Source organism: Eulemur rufifrons, chromosome 9 (assembly GCF_041146395.1).
Source record: "Eulemur rufifrons isolate Redbay chromosome 9, OSU_ERuf_1, whole genome shotgun sequence".
Classification (NCBI taxonomy): Eukaryota; Metazoa; Chordata; class Mammalia; order Primates; family Lemuridae; genus Eulemur; species Eulemur rufifrons.
In genome coordinates, this window is record NC_090991.1 from 44,084,255 (window position 1) to 44,104,352 (window position 20,098).

General features: G+C 39.8%; 1 protein-coding gene across 3 annotated transcripts in view; it reads right to left on the minus strand.

Annotated features, from left to right (window-relative positions):
* BPTF (bromodomain PHD finger transcription factor) overlaps nucleotides 1-20,098 on the minus strand; it is a 125,261-nt gene that overhangs the window by 87,610 nt on the left and 17,553 nt on the right. For all 3 annotated transcript variants that reach the window (XM_069482784.1, XM_069482786.1, XM_069482783.1), the window contains exons 2-3: nucleotides 10,843-11,665; nucleotides 2,144-2,367 (exon numbers count right to left, since the gene is read on the minus strand). In XM_069482784.1, coding sequence (XP_069338885.1) covers nucleotides 2,144-2,367; nucleotides 10,843-11,665 — 1,047 coding nt within the window. The remainder of the gene's footprint in view (nucleotides 1-2,143; nucleotides 2,368-10,842; nucleotides 11,666-20,098) is intronic.

The following is a 20,098-nucleotide window of genomic DNA, read 5'->3' on the forward strand; positions in this document are numbered from 1 at the left end:
CTACAGGACTTGAGCATTCATGGATTTTGGTATCCTTGGAGGGTGTCCTGGAACCAATCCCCCAAGGATACTGAGGGATAACACAGGTGATATTTATTAAACAGGCACAGAATGTATCTAATAGGATGAAAAAACAATGGTAATAATGATTACTACTGGAAAAAAGGAAGGTGAGACTGGGAATTGTAAAGGAGAGAGATTGACTTTCACCATATACTCTTTTGTACTATTTAAACTTTTAAGAAATATCATACACATTTATTTCTTAAAAAAATAAAAAGCAAAGAGTTGAGCAACAAAGTATGAAGTATAAAATAAATATCCATCAGTATAGACTGAGATAGAAATAAATGACTGAAAAAAATAAATGGAGAATAGACAAATCTCCTGTGCAGAAAAATTCCAAATAATTTATGTAGATATTGCCCCTTCAAGGGGGTACAGCATAACTCCCCACTCCCTAAGTGTGGGCTGTGTATAGTGACTTGCTTGCAAAAAGCACAGTATTGAGGGGGTTGCAGGGGGGAATAACTTCACACTGGAGAAACCCGACAAACACCACCTCAACCAAGTGATCAACATGAACATCATCAGTGATGAGTCATGGTGATAGCACATACCCTTAATATGATGATGAGAACTGCACTTCACCTCTGTGGTCTTCCTCCCAAAAATCCATAAACCCAGGCTAACCACGAGAAGAACCTGAGAAAAACCCATAACGAGGGCATTCTACAAAATACCTGACCAGTACTCCTCAAAACTGTCAAGGTCATCAAAAACAAGGGAAGTCTGAGAAACTGACAGCCTAGAGGAAGGCACAATGACTAAATATATATTCTGGATGGGGTCATAAGACAGAAGGAGGACATTAGGTAAAAACTACAGCTATCTGAATAGACTATGGACTTGAATTCATAACAGTATATCATGTACCACACTAATGTAAGATCTTAATAGGGGCAACCGAGTACGGGATACATGCGAACCCTCTATACTATACATTGCAACTTTATATACATCTAAAACTATTCTAAAATTGAAAGTTTTATTTTTAGAAAGAAGGAAAAGTTCAAAAAGAATATTATTTCTTATAATTAAAAATAGGACTCCCGGCCGGGCGCGGTGGCTCACGCCTGTAATCCTAGCATTCTGGGAGGCCGAGGTGGGCGGATCGTTTGAGCTCAGGAGTTTGAGACCAGCCTGAGCAAGAGCGAGACCCCACCTCCACTAAAAACAGAAAGAAATTATATGGACAGCTAAAAATATATATAGAAAAAAAAATTAGCCGGGCATGGTGGTGCATGCCTGTAGTCCCAGCTACTTGGGAGGCTGAGACAGGAGGATCCCTTGAGCCCAGGAGTTTGAGGTTGCTGTGAGCTAGGCTGACGCCAATGGCACTCACTCTAGCCTGGGCAACAGAGTGAGACTCTGTCTCAAAAAAAAAAAAAAAATAGGACTGCCAAAAAAGGTTTAATAAGATACTTGAATTAAAGAAACAAACAATTTGGGGAATATTAGTAATAACCAAGGCAAGAAATAAAACACTAAAATGCACAGGATTCCTAATTTACATTGAAATGAACAAGGTTCTCTCGGGAGAACAAAATATAAAAAATTAAAGCAAAATATACACACAGTCACACACTGTACAACATTTTTAGTCAACGGTGGACCACATCCACAACCGTGGTCCTATAATATGATAATACAAATACAGTAATTTTTTTCTTTCCTTTTTTTTTTTTTTAGCTGTTTTAGGCATTCAATATAATACAGTATTTTTTCTGTACTTTTCATGTTTAGATACACAAATATTTGTCATTGTGTTACAACTGCCTATAAGATTCAGTATAGTAACACACTGTACAGGTTTGTACCACATATCCTAGGTGTTTGTAGACTGGTTTGTACCACATATTCTAGGCTATACCATCTAGGTTTGTGTAAGTACACTCTAGGATGTTCGTACAATGATGAAATCACTTAACGACACATTTTTCAGAGTATATCCCTGTCGTTAAGCAATGTATGACTGTACTTGGAAATGTTAATATATTTTAAAATTTTGTAGTGATTTCACACCAAAAAGGTTAGTTAGCTCAAAGTTAACAAAAATAAAATCAGAAAATGTCCCTCTCACCATTAGCTGCCGCCAGAAAGGATTTGTTACTGCCCCGAGCCTTATTGGTCAGGTCTTCAGTTATGTCCATGTGCCGGTGGATTTCTTCACGCATTTCTTCTAGAGTTTTGCAAAGTTCTGCTTCCCAATAATCTTTGTCTAGACAATCAATTAATTCTGCAAGCTGGACTTTTGTGCTGTAGTACCAAATTTTCTTTTCATTTTCATTTTCTGTATCTTCTTCTCTGTTTAAAAAAGGGAAAAAAGACTTTATATGTTAAACATAATGCCTCTTATTTGACAATTTCATCTACCCAGTGAAACACTAAAATATGTAACACAAAGTTTATGCACTAAAGCTCAACACCTACTCACAAGCAATCCCCTCACTGCATATTCAGTCTTGATATACTCTTATTTTATTTGAGCAACCTCTAATTATTTTGATTTCCTAGCTCACAGAAGCTTAGGATAAAATATTAATAACTTGGGAGTAGTAGCAGAAAGAGAAGTATTAGTACAGCAGCAAAAAAGGACATCTAAAAAACAGGACATACAGAAAAATGACCTCAAAATTCAGAGCCACGTTGACAGTACTTGGTGGAGGACAGTCTCAGTTACATCTCAATCAACTTTAAGATCATCAATGTAATAATATGATGAGCAGAATTTTAACCCCTGAGCCCACCAGAAATGTTTAAACTATGTTCAGTACATGGCAGGTAGAGAGTAGGTTCACATTATAATATAGTTTAGAAATATTTCCATCAAAATGGTGTAAATCCTTTGCTAAGTACTGGTCTTGAAGGAGTTACCTCAACTGAGCAATAATTTCTTATCCCTCTTCTTTTCTTATGGACAATTAAAGCTCAAACTGGAGTAAAATGGAGCAGCTTCCTTTCCTGCCTAAAACTCTCCTAAAATTCTATTCACTTTTAATGGAGTTGAAGACTTCAACAGAGATGGTCACTAACTTTAAAAAACATGGTAAATTAATGTCTAGGACAAGATTTAGACACCTGTAATGGCATTTCTTCTCCCACTCAAAAGGAATTCAGGAATATGCATGAGGTACACTGTGATAGTGAGTGTGATTTTCCCAGGTTTTTTTTTTTTTTTTTTTTTTTTTTGGTTTTGTTTTGAGACAGAGTCCCGCTCTGTTGCCCGGGCTAGAGTACCGTGGCATCAGCCTAGCTCACAGCAACCTCAAACTCCTGGGCTCAAGCGATCCTCCTGCCTCAGCCTCCCAGAATGCTAGGGTTACAGGCGTGAGCCACCACACTCGGCCTGATTTTCCAGTTTAATCAATGGCAAACTGATAGAACTGAAAGAACTGGGCTTTAGGAAAGATTTGGCTCTAACTGGGCTCTGCTGCTTATGAGCTATGTGGGCATGGACAAGAAACATTCTGAGTCTCTGGGCCACCTTATTTCTCTCACTTGTAAAATGGGGATACAGTAGTATCTGCCTCAGGGCCACTGGAAGACTTAAAAGTATTATGATAAAGCATCGATCATAGTGCCTGGGCACATCATTCATGATCAATATTAAATATTTTACTAAAGTAGTAAATAAAAATTTAGCAGAAATCCAAAAATGAGTCATCCAGTATTCTGAAAAAAGAAGAGATATATTAAATCATAGATAAAAAGGATACAGTTAAATATCCCTAATCTGAAAATCTAAAATCCAAAGTGCTCCAAAATCTGAAATTTTTGAGCACCAACATGATGCTCAAAGGAAATGCTCATTAGGGCATTTCAGATTTTTGGATTAGGGGTTCTCAACTGCTAAGTATAGCACAGATATTTCAAAATCCTAAAAAATTTGAAACCTGAAACCCTCTGGTGCCAGGCATTTCAGATGAGGGATACTCAACGTATACAATATTCACACTAAGTTAAAATTTTTCTTCTTGAAGCTGCAGAAGGATAAATTCATTATAAGCATAAAGTAGCAAAACAGTAAACCATATGCTTTCAAAGAAAAGTTGTTTTTTAAATACTTATGTACTTGGGCTTATTTAAATGGCTTACATAATCAAAATTATGTGCCCTTATTGTAAAAGTGACAACAACAGCTTTCCTGTATCAATATACATTGACTTGTATGTATATTTGGTTTGGGAGTTAAAATTTAGTTTCTACAGAAGCTCTGTTCCTACAAGGCCTACCATGTATGCCTTAGGCTTACCCAAACTAGCCTGGCTTTCTTAATGATACTAATTAGCACACATTCTCAAAGTGCTCACAGGGTGGCAGGGAAAGGACAGGTTGGAAAGAAAAGGTTTACCAAAAATATAATTAAGAGCAAACATACATATGTCTACATGTTAAAGCTTCTTTGGTTTTTACCCAGGCTAGACAAATTGAAGGTTAATGACTAACAGTGTTTCAAGTTTCATTTCTAAACAAGCCCACAGAAATTAATAGCAAAGAATACTAGTGTAATGGACTGAACAGTGTTCCTCAAAATTCATGTCCACCTGAAACCTCAGAATATGACCTTATTTGGAAACAGGGTTTTTGCAAATATAATTTGTTAAGGATCTTCACATGAAATCATCCTGGATACGAGGTGAGCCCCCAAAATCCAATGACTGGTATCCTTTTATTTATTTATTATTTTTTTGAGACAGGGTTTCACTTTGTCACCCAGGCTGGAGTGCAACAGCACGATCACAGCTCACTGCAGCCTCAAACTCCTAGGCTCAAGCAATCCACCTGCCTCTGCCTCCCTAGTAGCTGGGACTACAGGCACACGCTACCACATCCAGCTAATTTTCCTTATTTATTTATTTATTTATTTATTTTTTTGGTAGAGACAGGGGTCTCAATATGTTTCCCAGGCCAGTCTTGAACTCCTGGCCTCAAGCAATCCTCCCACCTTGACTTCCCAAAGTGCTGGGATTACAGGCATGAGCTGACACAACTGGCCCAATGACTGGTATCCCTAGAGGAGAGGACATAGAGTGACACATGGGAAAGAAAGTAGTGTGAAAATGGAGGCAGAGAGTGGAGAGATGTGTCTGTCTACAAGCCAACAAACACCACGCTCGCTTCGGCAGCACATATACTAGAACTGGAATGATACAAATGAGATTATCATGGCCCCTTCAAAAAAGGAAAAGGAAAAGGAAAAGGAGGGGAAAGGGGATATGGAAAAGGGGAAAGGGGTTAGGGGATAAGGGAAGGAAAGGAAAGCAAGAAGGGCAGGCCAAGGATTGCCAGAAGCTAGGAGAGAAGCATGGAACAGATTCTCCCTGGGAGCCTCCAGAAAGAATCAACCCTGCTGATTAGTGATTTCAGACTTCTGGTCTCCAGGACTGTGAGACAGTAAGTTTCTATTATTTTAAGACACTCAGTTTGTGGTACTTTGTTATGGTAGTACTAGGAAACTCCCAACTTTTGGTACCAGGAAGTGGGGTGCTGCTGTAACACAAACCTAAAAATGGGGAAGTGGCTTTGGAACTAAGTAATGGCAAGGGGATTGGAAGAATCTTCAGGCACTTGATAGAAAAGGGCTGGACTGCCTCAAAGACGGAGGTAGGCAGATTTGAATTATTCTGCCGATAACCCAAGAAACACTTGGGGGACTAGAAGCTGGAAAAGGCAAGAAAGGATTCTCTCCTAGAGCCTGCAGAGGGAGCATGGCCCTGGTGATGCCTCGTGTTTGGACTTCTAGCCTCCAGAACTGTTAGAGAATAAATTTCTGCTGTTTTAAGCGACCCAGTTTTGTGGTACTTTGTTACAGCAACCCTGGGAAACTTATACAACTAGCAATTCAGAAAAGACAGCAGCGAGGTCAGCAGGCCAAGTAGTGGTTTGGAGCACACATTCTGGAGCCAGAATGCCTGGGTGTGAATCCTGATTTTGCCACAACTAGTTCCCACTAGTTGTGTGACCTTGGATAAATTACTTAATCTGTCTCAACTTCTCCATCTGAAAAATGGGTGACAGTACTTATAGCAAGATGCTATTGGGAATTGAAATATGTAAAGTGTTTAGACTAGTGCCAGCAATTTAACGACTGTGATATATACAGTTGCCATTATTGTCCTGACCTTATGAAATATGTGATATCTACCTTAAAACAATTTATAGGTAGGATGGATGTTTTAAAAAGTGGAAGCATTTCAGTATGCACAAGGGAGAAAGATTCAGGGAAAGAAAGTTGTTCAGGGAAAGAGAGCCCTAGGAAATGGCACAAATAGGCTGAGACTTGAAGAATGAGTTAGCCAAGAGATTTTTAGTTGTTTTACTTTGCTTATTTATTTTGTTTTGGGTGGTGGGAAGCAAAAGAATTAAATGTACAAAGTTAGGGACCTATGCTAAAGAGTTTGAACTTTCTGTTAAGAGCAAATGGATGTATTTAAAAGGTTTTTCAACTTGAGGGAAAAGGAAACTTGATCAAAACTGCTGTTTTAAAAATCATGCAGCTATGGAATAGAGAACAGAACTGGAGGGTGGGGTGGGAAGGTTACATATAGACAAGTTTAGAAGCTACTAAACTAGTCTAATCGAGATGATATTGGTTTGTACTATGGTAGAGAAAGTAAGAATGGAGACAAACTGATTCAATATTTAAGGGGTATTTATAAAAGGTATAACAAACCATAGCAGGCAAAAGTTTATTCCTGGGTTTCTAGTTTGAGCAGCTGGTGGGATAGTGATCCCATTTACTAAGATGAGAACACTGGATGAAAAGTAATGAGGGGAAATGATGAGTTCAGTTTTAGACATGTTATGTTTGAGGCACCGGCTACGTGGCTATGTCCAGGAGGCTGCTGTATATATACAGAACTGGATATGGAGAGAAGGAATTCAGACATAGGTCTGATGGCAACTAAAGCCAGTAAATTAATAGGTGGCTTATAGCTACCATGGGGAGGTAGGGATAGAAAGCTGTATAGGTTAAAAAGTATAATTTAGTTAATCGGGAAAATGAAAAAATAGAGTTTTAAAATGCTGTGTTTGGGCCGGGCGCAGTGGCTCACGCCTGTAATCCTAGCACTCTGGGAGGCTGAGGCGGGAGGATCACTTAAGGCCAGGAGGTGGAGACCAGCCTGGGAAACACAGTGAAACCCTGTCTCTACAAAAAGATTTTTAAAAAATTAGCCAGGTGTGGTGGTGCGTGCCTGTAGTCCCAGCTACTAGGGAGGCTGAGGCAGGAGGATTGCTTGAGCCCAGGAGTTAGAGGCTGCAGCAAGCTATGACGACACCACTGCACTCTAGCCCAGGAGACAGAGTGAGACCCTATCTCCAAAAAATTTCACCCATGGGTGCTTAAAAAGCCCTTTCAGTCACGTGATTTCAACGGTTTGAATTTATTTAACTACAAAGTAATATATATACTTCGCTCCCTTGAGTGTTGTTTTACATACTGATGTATCAGGAAGTAGAACTTTTCTGAAATGCCACTTAATTTAGTTTATATTTTCTAAAAATGCTCTTATTTAAAATTTTAAAAGATCTCAGAAATATCCAGTACAGATATAACAAAAGCCATTACAGTACCTTTCTCCCTAAGTTATAAGCATTGGTTTTTAACAACTAAAATAATGCAATTTACAGATTTCTCAACATGATGGTTTGAAAGCTAGACTGAAGTATAAAATTAGGTATGGAAAATATTCTTATAAAACAAGTTCTGAAAAAAAATTCCAGGTTCCATCTCCTAATTGCCATAGGGTCTTGGGCAAGTCCAAGGTCAAGTTACTTAACCTCTCTGATCTTCAGTCTCCTCATCTATAAAATGCAGACAAAAATAGTACCTTCATTACTAGGTTGTTGGGGAGATTATGAAAAAACATACATAAAATGCTTAGGACACTGTGAGGCACACATTAAGTGCTCAATAAATGTTGTTTTTGGCCATTATTACTAAACCATCACCCAACAGTTCTACTTACAAGACTCTAAAACTAAGGCCTAGACCACTGATTACTATGTAATAACCCTCAAAGATGGCAAGGCTTTTCTATACGTGGACAAAGCTCCTGTGGTCTCTATCTGGCCAAAAAGCACAGCAGAGAGACAGAAAGAGGCAGTGAGAAGGAACATCCAAACGGGTGAGGAAAGGCGGGAATGGGAGAACTGGAGCATGGACTAAATTTCACTTACTTCCTAATTTGTTCCCAGCAATCCTGATGACTATGAGCTCCTTTCAGGAGGGCATCTGAGACTGAGTGACATGGTCTGTTAACTGCTGAATGCCTATAGAAAGTACAAGTGCCAGGCTCCGTGGGCAGCGTGACTGAATTTTCACTTACAATGACAATACAGCATTAAATCTCAAACCAAAATGTGGTTTATAATGACCCTGCCGACAAAGGTTTCCGTGCTACCACCTCAACAGCAAAATTTCAAAAAAATGGCACAATGAACACCATGACCAGATATTTGGGAGATAAGTGAGCATGAAAAAAAATTATACATATTTTTAAAAAATTATCCAAATAAAAAGACACAAAATATACACTTAAAACTGTATATACTGTTTCTCACAGCAGTTTCTGGATTAAGGTGATATCTAATTTTGCTCCCTCCTGAAACCCTCTTAAAAATACACTAAAGAATATTTTTAAAGATAGAAACTCATAAGGATAGGGAAAATAGGATAGACAACAACAAAATAATTTTGAGAGCAGGAAAGCAGATGAACAAATGATTACTGCCTCAGTGGAGCCAAGAAAGCTCAATCCCAAACCAAAAGGTTTAAGATTGAGAACAAACTCAATTTGCACTCGCAGTCCTCAAAAGGCACTGAAAATAAGGAAGGGAGTATGTAAAACAGAGAACTGGCTGGAAGCTATTTACAGAACAGATCCCTAGACCATCTCTCCCCTTCAACTCACTGAAACTTTAGGAAGTAAAACCGAGGTTGCTCTGGACTGGGAGACGTCAGGCTCAGTCACGAACAAAGAACTGTGCAGAAAACAGGCTTTAAGTGACAACACACAGTAAATGCTGTATGCACGCTCAGTGCAGCCTGCTTCCACCACTCAGCCACCAGAATACCGCCAGCTAGACCTTCGTGCTCCAAGGAGGACGCTGAAAAAGCCGCTCTCTGGGCCATCTAACCAGCTCTTAGAGGCAAGAGCCACAGATAGGGACATCAGGGATTGTCCAATGAAACAGATGATGAAAATCACCCAACAGTTAAACTCGAAATTGATAAGGTCTACCACCCATTTGCTCAGAGCTTTCAATTAGCTACATAGTTCCATAATGTTAATTAGGAGTAGAAAATTAAAGACTAGTAGACATCTGAGGATGGAAGAGAGAAAACAAAACAAACAATTGGAAGAAGCAACTTAGAAGAAACAGACTATGCACAGAGGAAAGGAAAAAAAAACTATCATTAGTATCCTCAGAAAAGTAAGAGAAAATTCTATATCCATGAAACAAAAACAAGATTTTTTTTTTTAAAAAATAGAAGATTCTAAAAACAAAAGAGCTCTTAGTAAATAAAAATATGGTAGCAGAAAAGAAAAACTAGATAATAGGGCTGTACAACCAAGATAAGCAAACCTCCTAGAAAAACTGAGCAACACACACACACACACACACACACACACAGAGAGGAAAAAAGAGGAAAACTGGAGAGAAAAGATAAGAAAATCAGAAGACCAAAATAGGAAGTCCAACGTTCAATAAAATAATAGCTGAAGATAAATACAGCAGGGAAAAGGAAAGGAAGTTGTCAAGAGAAGTTTCATTACCAAAAACCACAACTGCCAGATTGAAAGTGCCCACCAAATACCCAATAGATGAAAATAGACCCACACAAGGGTGCATCACTGTAAAACTGCAGAATGCTGGAGACAGCAGAGTCTATAAGCTCCCAGGTTAAGTCCAAACCAGTCACAGACAAACAAAGAATCAAGAAACAGATTGGATTCAAATTTCTCCACAGCACACTAAAACTTTCTGCTCTCCCCGCCATGCCCTGCTCTGACACTTCATTTCATCTCACCAGATTTTCTGATTTGACCCAATTCTGAGAACTGGAAGAAGGCTCTGAAGACTTCAGAAGCTGAAAATACAAAGTAGCCCACTCCGTCTGACCATATTTCTACAGGATGTCCAATATTCAGTCCAAACTACAACCCTGCCCGATGCCCTGACTGAGGGAAATGCTGTGTTTTCCAGACTGCCTCGCGACCTTGCCCACTGACTTGCCCGAAAGAGATTCTCAAAACCTCTAGGAACCCCGAGGCCAGACTGTGACCTGAATCTGCTGGGATTATCTTCTTCCTGGAGGACTGCACCCAATAATGGCAGAATTGACCTTTCCTTTGACATCTAGGTGTGTCCTTGTGGCTCCATTTTACATACAGATCTGATAATACTAAAAAACAGAAGCAAAAAACTCCTAACAGCAAAGTTAGGGGTGGATTAGCCGAGGCAGGCTATAGGGGAATATAACCAAGGATGGGCCCACAGTGGCATTTCACCTAGTAACGTACTATAATATTTCCTATCCTGGGCATTGAAAACAATAGTGTGTATTCTGCTTCTTTCATATACTCTTCTTTACAATTTTAAAAACTGTTTTAATGGACATAGTCCTTCAAGTTAGAAATTATTTAACTGTGCCACTCATTATTAAATTACAAAGGTTTATACCACATCGGCAGCATAGCTCTGCTGTATCAATCATGAAGGTAACTGGCTTAATTTTAAATTCATACAAAAATTAAGACTGGATTTACTTACATTATGAGTCTTCGGTTTAAGAACCAGTATTTCCTCCGACTTCTGTCATATCCAATAGGTTCGTGTCGAATATATGGTTTATTTTTTTGGATTTCAGCAACACAGTCAGTCACACCAGGCACCTTGTGTGCTACACAGACTTCACACTGCCATTCGTCCTCTGGCACCTCCTCAAGAGGTGGCTTCACACATTCCAAATGATATACTGCTGAACATGTTTCACAACAAAGCAAATCCCCAAGTTTGTGACAAACCCTACAATGGTCGTCATACTGTATCACCCCTTCAGACATCAATTCCTCACGAGCAATATTTGTTGTAAGAAACTGATCAACTAAAAACTGCAGAACTTTGATCTTGTTCTCTACTGGTCCATATGGATAGTCCTCTGCTTCTTGGTAAGGAAGAACATGATGGTACTCCTTGTCACTCTCACAGTACACCCGCAGCACCTCTGGCCACGTCATCCCATCTATGAAGTACAGCGTGGAATTAACGCTATCTTTCAAATCAGCAGGTCCAAAGGTAGTATTGGAAGTGTCTTCTTCACGCAGAACTGCTTTCAAAAGCACAACGTGCATCTCTGCCATGAGCGTGCACTGCTCTTGGCTCACCAGAGCTGCACAAAAGTCCTCAAAGCGAAAAGGAGACAATCTTAAAACAGTGCCAAAGTTCCGCAGTACCTCATAAATGGCAATAACATTCATTATATGCTCATTAGGCACCATTAAATCCTCAGAGGACTTGGGAAATTCAAGGGGTGGGATGTCTTTTTCTTCCAATATTGGAGAACGAGGCCGATGTACTCTTGGTTTTCGCCTACCTGTAAATAAAGAAATAGTATCATTACAAATCCTTACATCATTTCTACAAACCAAGGGTTCTCCAGTTTTTCCTATTTGAACATATACCTCAAAAAATAGACAACACACTTTTAATAACTGTCAAGTTAAAATACCAAGAAGCCATGATTTAGCTCTCATTTTTAAGTCTATAGAAAAATCTAAATTCAAAGATTTCCCATTAGATTCCAAATCAGAAATAAAAAAATTTAAATTATAATCAGCTCCCAGTTACCCAGAGGGATTAACTGGTTTATAGATAACATGATTAAAAAATATCAGTGCATGTGTAAATGATTTGACAAGTACATAAATGAGAAAAAACATCTACATATAAGATAACCAGCATGAGGTGGGGGGCAACAGAGCTCACACTGTGTCAGCTGCAATACAGAAATGCCTCTCAACAACCAGACAGAAATCGCCAGAGAAGACCCCTTTTCCTCTGCCAGAAGCACTTCTTGAGAGGAGTTCAATGATGAAACACAGGCTCAGAGTGAAGACAGAAAGGAAAGAAGTAGAAAGGAAGAAAGAAGAAGAGTTTCAATAGTGGGAGGAAAAAAAAAAGTGGCTCATCTAGGAAAGAGACAATAGACTATATTTTTTTAACAGTTAAGCAACTTTTAAACACCTGTTGCCCAATTTATGTAATGTGATGTCCAAGCATATGTAAGTATATAAATTTATCTATACATAACATTTGAGATTTTAGTTTGTAACAAGCATACATATCTCACTTAATCCCCTGAACAAGTCTATGAGATATCAAGCACTGCCTTATAATAAGAAAACTTGCTGAAAGTAACAAGTTTTTCCAAAAACTGTTATTATTATACTTTCCAATCATGTCTACAGAATGGTAAATGTATTTTTTCTAATTTTCAAAAGAAGTTTTAATGAGATTAACATTAAATTCATTTTGGTGCAATTAAGTTTTATTAACCATGATCTTGGGTTGTTTGATAACCTGTTTAACTGCACCACCACCCCCATCCTCCTCACCTCCAGCTTACTCTCATTATCTTCAAATTAAAGTGGTACATGATATCAGGAGAAAAAGGTATGCTAAAGAATATAAAAGGTCAAGATCTTTAAATGCAACCAACATTCATTTACTGGAAAGCACATTTCCCAAAAAAAAATACACTCATTACTTTCTGTAGAAAAAAGTCCAAGGGGTCACTCTGGGCCAGTCCATTTCACTGTCTTATGGAAATTATTTGGAACTTATGCACATAAATACAAATGACAGAGAGTAGAAAAGGAGTAAAAGTGAAGAATGAACCTAAAGGAATACCCTCAAATAAGAGTAGGAGAAAAACAAGTCAGCCAATGAGACAAAACTGCTTATAGAACAATTCTCTGTGTTCCTCTCAGTTGTTTATGCAAAATGTCTGTCAAATGGAGTCCAGGTAAAGGATTATGGAAGGAAAAGCTGGAAAACCAGTTCTGGGACCAGAATGCAGTGGTCCTTAAAGGTTAAGGAATTTGTACAGTATTTTGGCGGTAATGAGGGTTGTTAAAGGTTTTCTGAGCAGGGCAGTGACATGAGTCAGAAAGACTTCTCTGACATCAGTGTACAGAATGAGTAGGGCAGGGGGAAGAGATCTGAGGCAGGGCATCTACTGCAATTACCCAGGGGACAAAGACCTGGATTCAGCATCCAGCTGTGAGAACAGAAAAAGGACAGATAAAAGTGACCTTACGAAGAAAGGAATCTACTGATGTGGAATATAACAACAAAACCAAAAATGTTCACATCTTCAACTCTTTCCCTGAAGTTTAACTCTGATACAATCTCCTCCAAAAGATTATTCTAATTCCCAGGCTCCTCTGAATTCTTGTGGCTTTCTTTGAACCCTATGTTAACCTACAATATAATATAATCTAACTTTTCACAGTATGTACCGCATCTACCCAACTGAACACCCAACGCCTTCTTGACGCAGATTAGGCATATTTCTTTTACTGTAACCCTCTGCCCAGCATCAGAGGCTTTAGAGAATCTCCCTTCCCCACTCCGTGTGGTTCTGATGCAGCTCCCAATAACATTTATCGAAAGAGTAAGTAGTTCTGAAGTGCTAACCCACACAATCACACAAGAAAACAGTGTCTTTACATTATTTGCAGATACCAGAAATATGTTTGACTTCTCACTCTATAAGTAAATAAAGGACTATAAAGAGAAGCCCTAGAAAGGTGGTCCTCAAACTTTTGACTGCATCAGGATGCCCTGTAGGGTTGATTCTGATTAAGACAGTTTCTGACTCAATATGTCTAGAACAGAGTCTGAGACTCTGCATTTCTAACAATTCACAGGTATACTAATTGTGCTATTCTGGGAGACCACTCTGAGAACCACCTCCCTTTAAATTAGGGTTATTCCTCCTAAGATCCAAATGAGTAAAAATACACATTAGATGAAATTCCACATGTTAACTTCAAACCCTCCTAATCAAAGCCAAGGCTGGAGGATCATTTGAGCCCAGGAGTTCAAGACCAGCCTGGGTAACATAGCGAGACACTGTCTCTACAAAAAAATTTTTTTAATTAGCCAGGTGTAGTGGCACATGCCTATAGTCCTAGCTACTAGGGACACTGAGGCAAGAGGATGGCTTGAGCCCAAGAGTTTGAGACTGCAGTGAGCTATGATCATGCCACTGAATTCCAGACTGGGCAACAGAGGGAGACCCTGTCTGTTTAAAAGAAAAACAAAAAACAAAAAAACATCTTGCTACCCAAAATGTGACTGGTATCATCAATGATGTCTGAGAGAAACCCAGAATTTCAGGCCCTACCCCAAAGCCTACTAAATTAGGATCTGCAGTTTCTCAAAATCTTCAGGTAATTCACATGGTCATTAAAGTTTGCAAAAGCTGCCTTAAAATAGTCCTTCCTAAAGCTAGAGTGGAGGTGCAGCAACAATCATCTGATCAATTGTTAAAGGTAGTCTCGGCCGGGCGCGGTGGCTCACGCCTGTAATCCTAGCACTCTGGGAGGCCGAGGCGGGTGGATCGCTCGAGGTCAGGAGTTCGAGACCAGCCTGAGCAAGAGTGAGACCCCGTCTCTACTAAAAATAGAAAGAAATTATATGGACAACTAAAATATATATATACAAAAAAATTAGCCGGGCATGGTGGCGCATGCCTGTAGTCCCAGCTACTTGGGAGGCTGAGGCAGTAGGATCGCTTAAGCCCAGGAGTTTGAGGTTGCTGTGAGCTAGGCTGACACCACGGCACTCACTCTAGCCCGGGCAACAGAGTGAGACTCTGTCTCAAAAAAAAAAAAAAAAAAAGGTAGTCTCCAATATAACTCAAATTTACAGAACCCCAGATGAAGCTCAGTAATCTGCATTTTCATCCTCCCCAGGTAATTCTGATGTGCAGGCAAGTTTGAAAACTACTGCTTTAAAGAAATTGGATATTCCCTCTACCAAGCAGAAAGTAGGGCTTTCATGGAAACTCAAGCAAGGGAAGCAAAAAGTTGCCTCAAGAGTCATGATTAGAATAGGAATGATGTAAAAGAAAGCTGAAGCTTAATCAAAGACATTAATAAGCCTACAAAAAGAAAATGCTGGCCGGGCGCGGTGGCTCACGCCTGTAATCCTAGCACTCTGGGAGGCCGAGGCGGGTGGATCGCTCAAGGTCAGGAGTTCGAGACCAGCCTGAGCAAGAGCGAGACCCCGTCTCTACTAAAAATAGAAAAAAATTATATGGACAACTAAAAATATATATATAGAAAAATTAGCCGGGCATAGTGGTGCATGCCTGTAGTCCCAGCTACTCGGGAGGCTGAGGCAGGAGGATCGCTTGAGCCCAGGAGTTTGAGGTTGCTGTGAGCTAGGCTGACGCCACGGCACTCACTCTAGCCTGGGCAACAAAGTGAGACTCTGTCTCAAAAAAAAAAAAAAAAAAAAAATGCTAAGGAAGGAAAGTGGTCTGCAAGGATTCAGAAGAAGAAAAGAGAAACAAAGAGCAACAATTTTGTCAATGAATCTCCAGTATAGACTAGGTTAAGGGAGTGAATTTTTTGAATGAATGACAGAGAGCCTGGACCACCTACAGGTTATTACCTTAATGGAGGAATTATGTTACTACTATCTATAGATACATTAATTAAAATGACCTCGCAGTGGTTGAGGCAAAACTTTCTGCTCTTTTGTATCCCATAACAGAAGAAGGAGTCTACAGAGATGTTCTTTTCTCTGAACTCTGCAGATGAAATGGTTAACAGTACTCACCGTGTGTTAACTGCTTAGGGCCCTTTTCTACATGCCTTGGTTTTTTCACTATGCACTGTGGTCACAATCTGTTCTTTAATTTCTCATTTTTTTTAATTAAAAAAACTTGCCTATACATCAACAGATATTGGCCGGGCACGGTGGCTCCCGCCTGTAATCCTAGCACTCTGGGAGGCTGAGGCAGGAAGATCACCTGAGGTCAGGAGTTCGAGACATCTTCAACAGATATCGTCTAACTTTGCTAAAGTTTTGAGAAATATTAGACATTTTTCAAGCCCCTGCTCAAATGTCACCTCCACTGTCCTTTGCTGTGCCTCCTGGCACTGTGCTTCTCTAACACTTTACGCAGCTCCCCATCATAGCTGTGAGCACGTTTATATTACAAGCAATTACTCGAGTGCCCCTGGCTAATTTGTTAACTCCTTTGGAGCACAGATCATGTCTTAGTTATTGTAGTAACTAAGAATTGTTTGTTCAACCGATGATACCCATGAACAAAACCTCTTGCAAAAGTCATGACAAGGCCGGGCGCGGTGGCTCACGCCTGTAATCCTAGCACTCTGGGAGGCCGAGGTGGGCGGATCGTTTGAGCTCAGGAGTTCGAGACCAGCCTGAGCAAGAGCGAGACCCCATCTCTACTAAAAATAGAAAGAAATTATATGGACAGCTAAAAATATATATAGAAAAAATTAGCCGGGCATGGTGGTGCATGCCTGTAGTCCCAGCTACTCGGGAGGCTGAGGCAGGAGGATCCCTTGAGCTCAGGAGTTTGAGGTTGCTGTGAGCTAGGCTGACGCCAGGGCACTCACTCTAGCCTGGGCAACAGAGTGAGACTCTGTCTCAAAGAAAAAAAAAAGTCATGACAAGATTAAAACCCAGAATAAGACCTTTTTCAGAGCTGACATATAAATTTTTATTATATTCTAAAAGGAATATTTACAGAGTGTTTTCAGACTTCTAGACTCAAAAGACTACTCTACATATAATGTGCTTCTAGAGGAGAAAAAAATGTAATATCATCCCCGCTATTTCTTTTTTTTTTTTTTTTAGACAGAGTCTCACTTTGCTGCCCAGGCTAGAGTGAGTGCCGTGGCGTCAGCCTAGCTCACAGCAACCTCAAACTCCTGGGCTCAAGCAGTCCTCCTGCCTCAGCCTCCCGAGTAGCTGGGACTACAGGCATGCACCACCATGCCCGGCTAATTTTTTCTATATAGATTTTTAGTTGTCCATATAATTTCTTTCTATTTTTAGTAGAGACGGGGTCTCGCTTTTGCTCAGGCTGGTCTCAAACTCCTGACCTCGAGCGATCCACCCGCCTCGGCCTCCCAGAGTGCCAGGATTACAGGCGTGAGCCACCACGCCCGGCCTCATCCCCGCTATTTCTAATTGGTGTCTGAGAAAAAGACGGACAACTCAGTATTGGTATAGGGATGAAGGAAGTTCATTTCCAGCAGAATACTCCAGATCTAAAAAAATCTAAGTCTTTAGGCCAGGCGCAGTGGCTCACACCTGTAATCCTAGCACTCTGGGAGGCAGAGGTGGGCGCATCATTTGAGCTCAGGAGTTCGAGACCAGCCTGAGCAAGAGCGAGACCCTGTTTCTACTAAAAAAAATAGACAGAAATTAGCTAGACAACTAAAAATATATATATAAAAAATTAGCCGGGCATGGTGGCACATGCCTGTAGTCCCTGTAGTCCCAGCTACTGGGGAGGCTGAGGCAGGAGGATCTCTTGAACCCAGTTCAGGGTTGCAGGATTGTGCCACTGTATTCTAGCATAGTGATGAAGTGAGACCCTGTCTCTAAAAAATAAAAATTATGGCCGGGCGCGGTGGCTCACGCCTGTAATCCTAGCACTCTGGGAGGCTGAGGGGGGCGGATCGTTTGAGCTCAGGAGTTCGAGACCAGCCTGAGCAAGAGCGAGATCCCATCTCTACTAAAAATAGAAAGAAATTATATGGACAGCTAAAAATATATATAGAAAAAATTAGCCGGGCACGGTGGTGCATGCCTGTAGTCCCAGCTACTCGGGAGGCTGAGACAGGAGGATCCCTTGAGCTCAGGAGCTTGAGGTTGCTGTGAGCTAGGCTGACGCCACGGCACTCACTCTAGCCTGGGCAACAAAGTGAGACTCTGTCTCAAAAAAAAAAAAAAAAATTATGAGACTGATTTGTCAAAAGTAACAAGGATTCACTCTTTGATCCGTAAGTGTCCCAATCTAGTATTAAGGTTATTACTGAACAAGGTTGTGCTCTTTAAGAACATTCCATTTTCCTCTACTCCTTATTCTTTCAGGTCAGTAATAATACAAAAGCAGCAGCTAGCTTTCACAGAATGCTTCCTATACGTCAGGAATTACGGTAAGCACTTTTAAATGCATTATCTAATTTTATCCTCAGATCAACTCCATAAAGTAGATACTATTACTACCTTCTTTCAAAGATACTTATAGAGAAGCTAAATGACTTGTCCAAGGTAACAGCCAGAATACTAAGAGGTACAACTAAAGCACAATTCCACCTGTCTCCTAAGCCTGTGCTCTTACTACTAAATTACGCTTCCTCTCATGTTGTTAAAAAACACCACTTGAGTTGACCTCTCAGTGAAAGGCATTTGAAAAATAACAAGTACCTTCTGTGCAGGTGGGAGAAATAGCAATTAAAGGAGATAGATCAGTGAGAAGGTTAAAAGTATGCAACCTGAATAAAAATTTCAAGAGCCATCATTTCAAGTGCTTAATGGTCACACATGGCTAGTGCCTCCCATACTAGACAGTACACATATAGGATATTTCCACAATCACAAAAAGTTCTATTGGACAGTCCTGGTCTAGAGATATCTGGGGACTAATGCGCAATAACTGAGGTTCAAATTAACCCACTGGATTATCAACACAAAGCTAAAAAGAGAAAGGGTACATTCAGTACCCTCTCTCTCTTTTTTTTATTTACTTTTTTAAATTGGGGCTGGCTCCGCGGGGCTCTCGGGCATGCGCAGCCTCTCTGGGCCACCCTCTCTCTTTAAAACAGTGATAAAATAGTAAATAACATTATCAATAAATTTCCAACAAAGTAAGAGTTCCATCAAAACTCAAATAAAAATGTCAGCATCAAATAAAGAAATCTATATATACATATACACACATACACACACACGAATTGTTCATTAATTGGAAATGGATAAAAACATGGAATACCATACAGATTTAAAAATACATGAACTAGGTCTACCAACATGGATAAATAAGAAATTTTTTTTTAAGTGAAAAAAGCAAGTTAATACCAAGACACCATCTATGCAAATTTTTAAATCATAAAACATCACCTGGATACAAACATATATACTATAAGCATAAAAACATGGATGGGAATGATATACACCAATCTCACAAACATGGCAAAGAGAGAAATAAGAGAGGAGATATTAACTAAATCTGTAACATTGTCCTTATATTAAAAGAGAGAGAGATCTGGAGCAAATACGGTAAAGGTAAAATGTCAGCATGTATTAAACTGCCTCAGCCTCCTGAGTAGCTGGGACTATAGCTGCATGCCACCTTGCTCAGTTAATTTTTTTTTTTTTTTTTAGTATTTTGTAGAGACAAGGTCTCACTACATTGCTTAGGCAGGTCTTGCACTCCTGACCTCAAGCGATCCTCCTGCCTCAGCCTGAGAAAGGAACCATTAAAGGAAGAACTCTGGCAGATGCCACCTTTATCAGTAATCAAACTTAACATTGTCTGTAGTAGAACAAATTGATACTGTGCCTTCTGATGAGATGTGCTGAGGAGGACACAACACTTACAGAGTACTCCTGCCAAAAGTATATACACTGAATCTATGCAAGTGGAAAACAATCAGATAAATCCATATGGTGAGACATTCTGTAAGACAACTAGCCTGGACAATTAAAAAATGTCATTATTCCCTTCTTACTACTGTACTTGACTAGGGAAAAAAAGTCATCACAAAAGATTTCCCCAGCCCCCCAAAAATGTGACAGAAGTGCTCTAGATAAAAGGAGCTAAAGAGATGTCAACTAAAGGAAATACATTATCCTTAACTGAAATCGGGACAGGGAGGAAAAAAAACAGCAATCAAAGGCAACTGGAGAAATCTGAAATATAACATTGTATCACTGTTAAATTAAAAGTCCTTCGTACACTGAATTATTT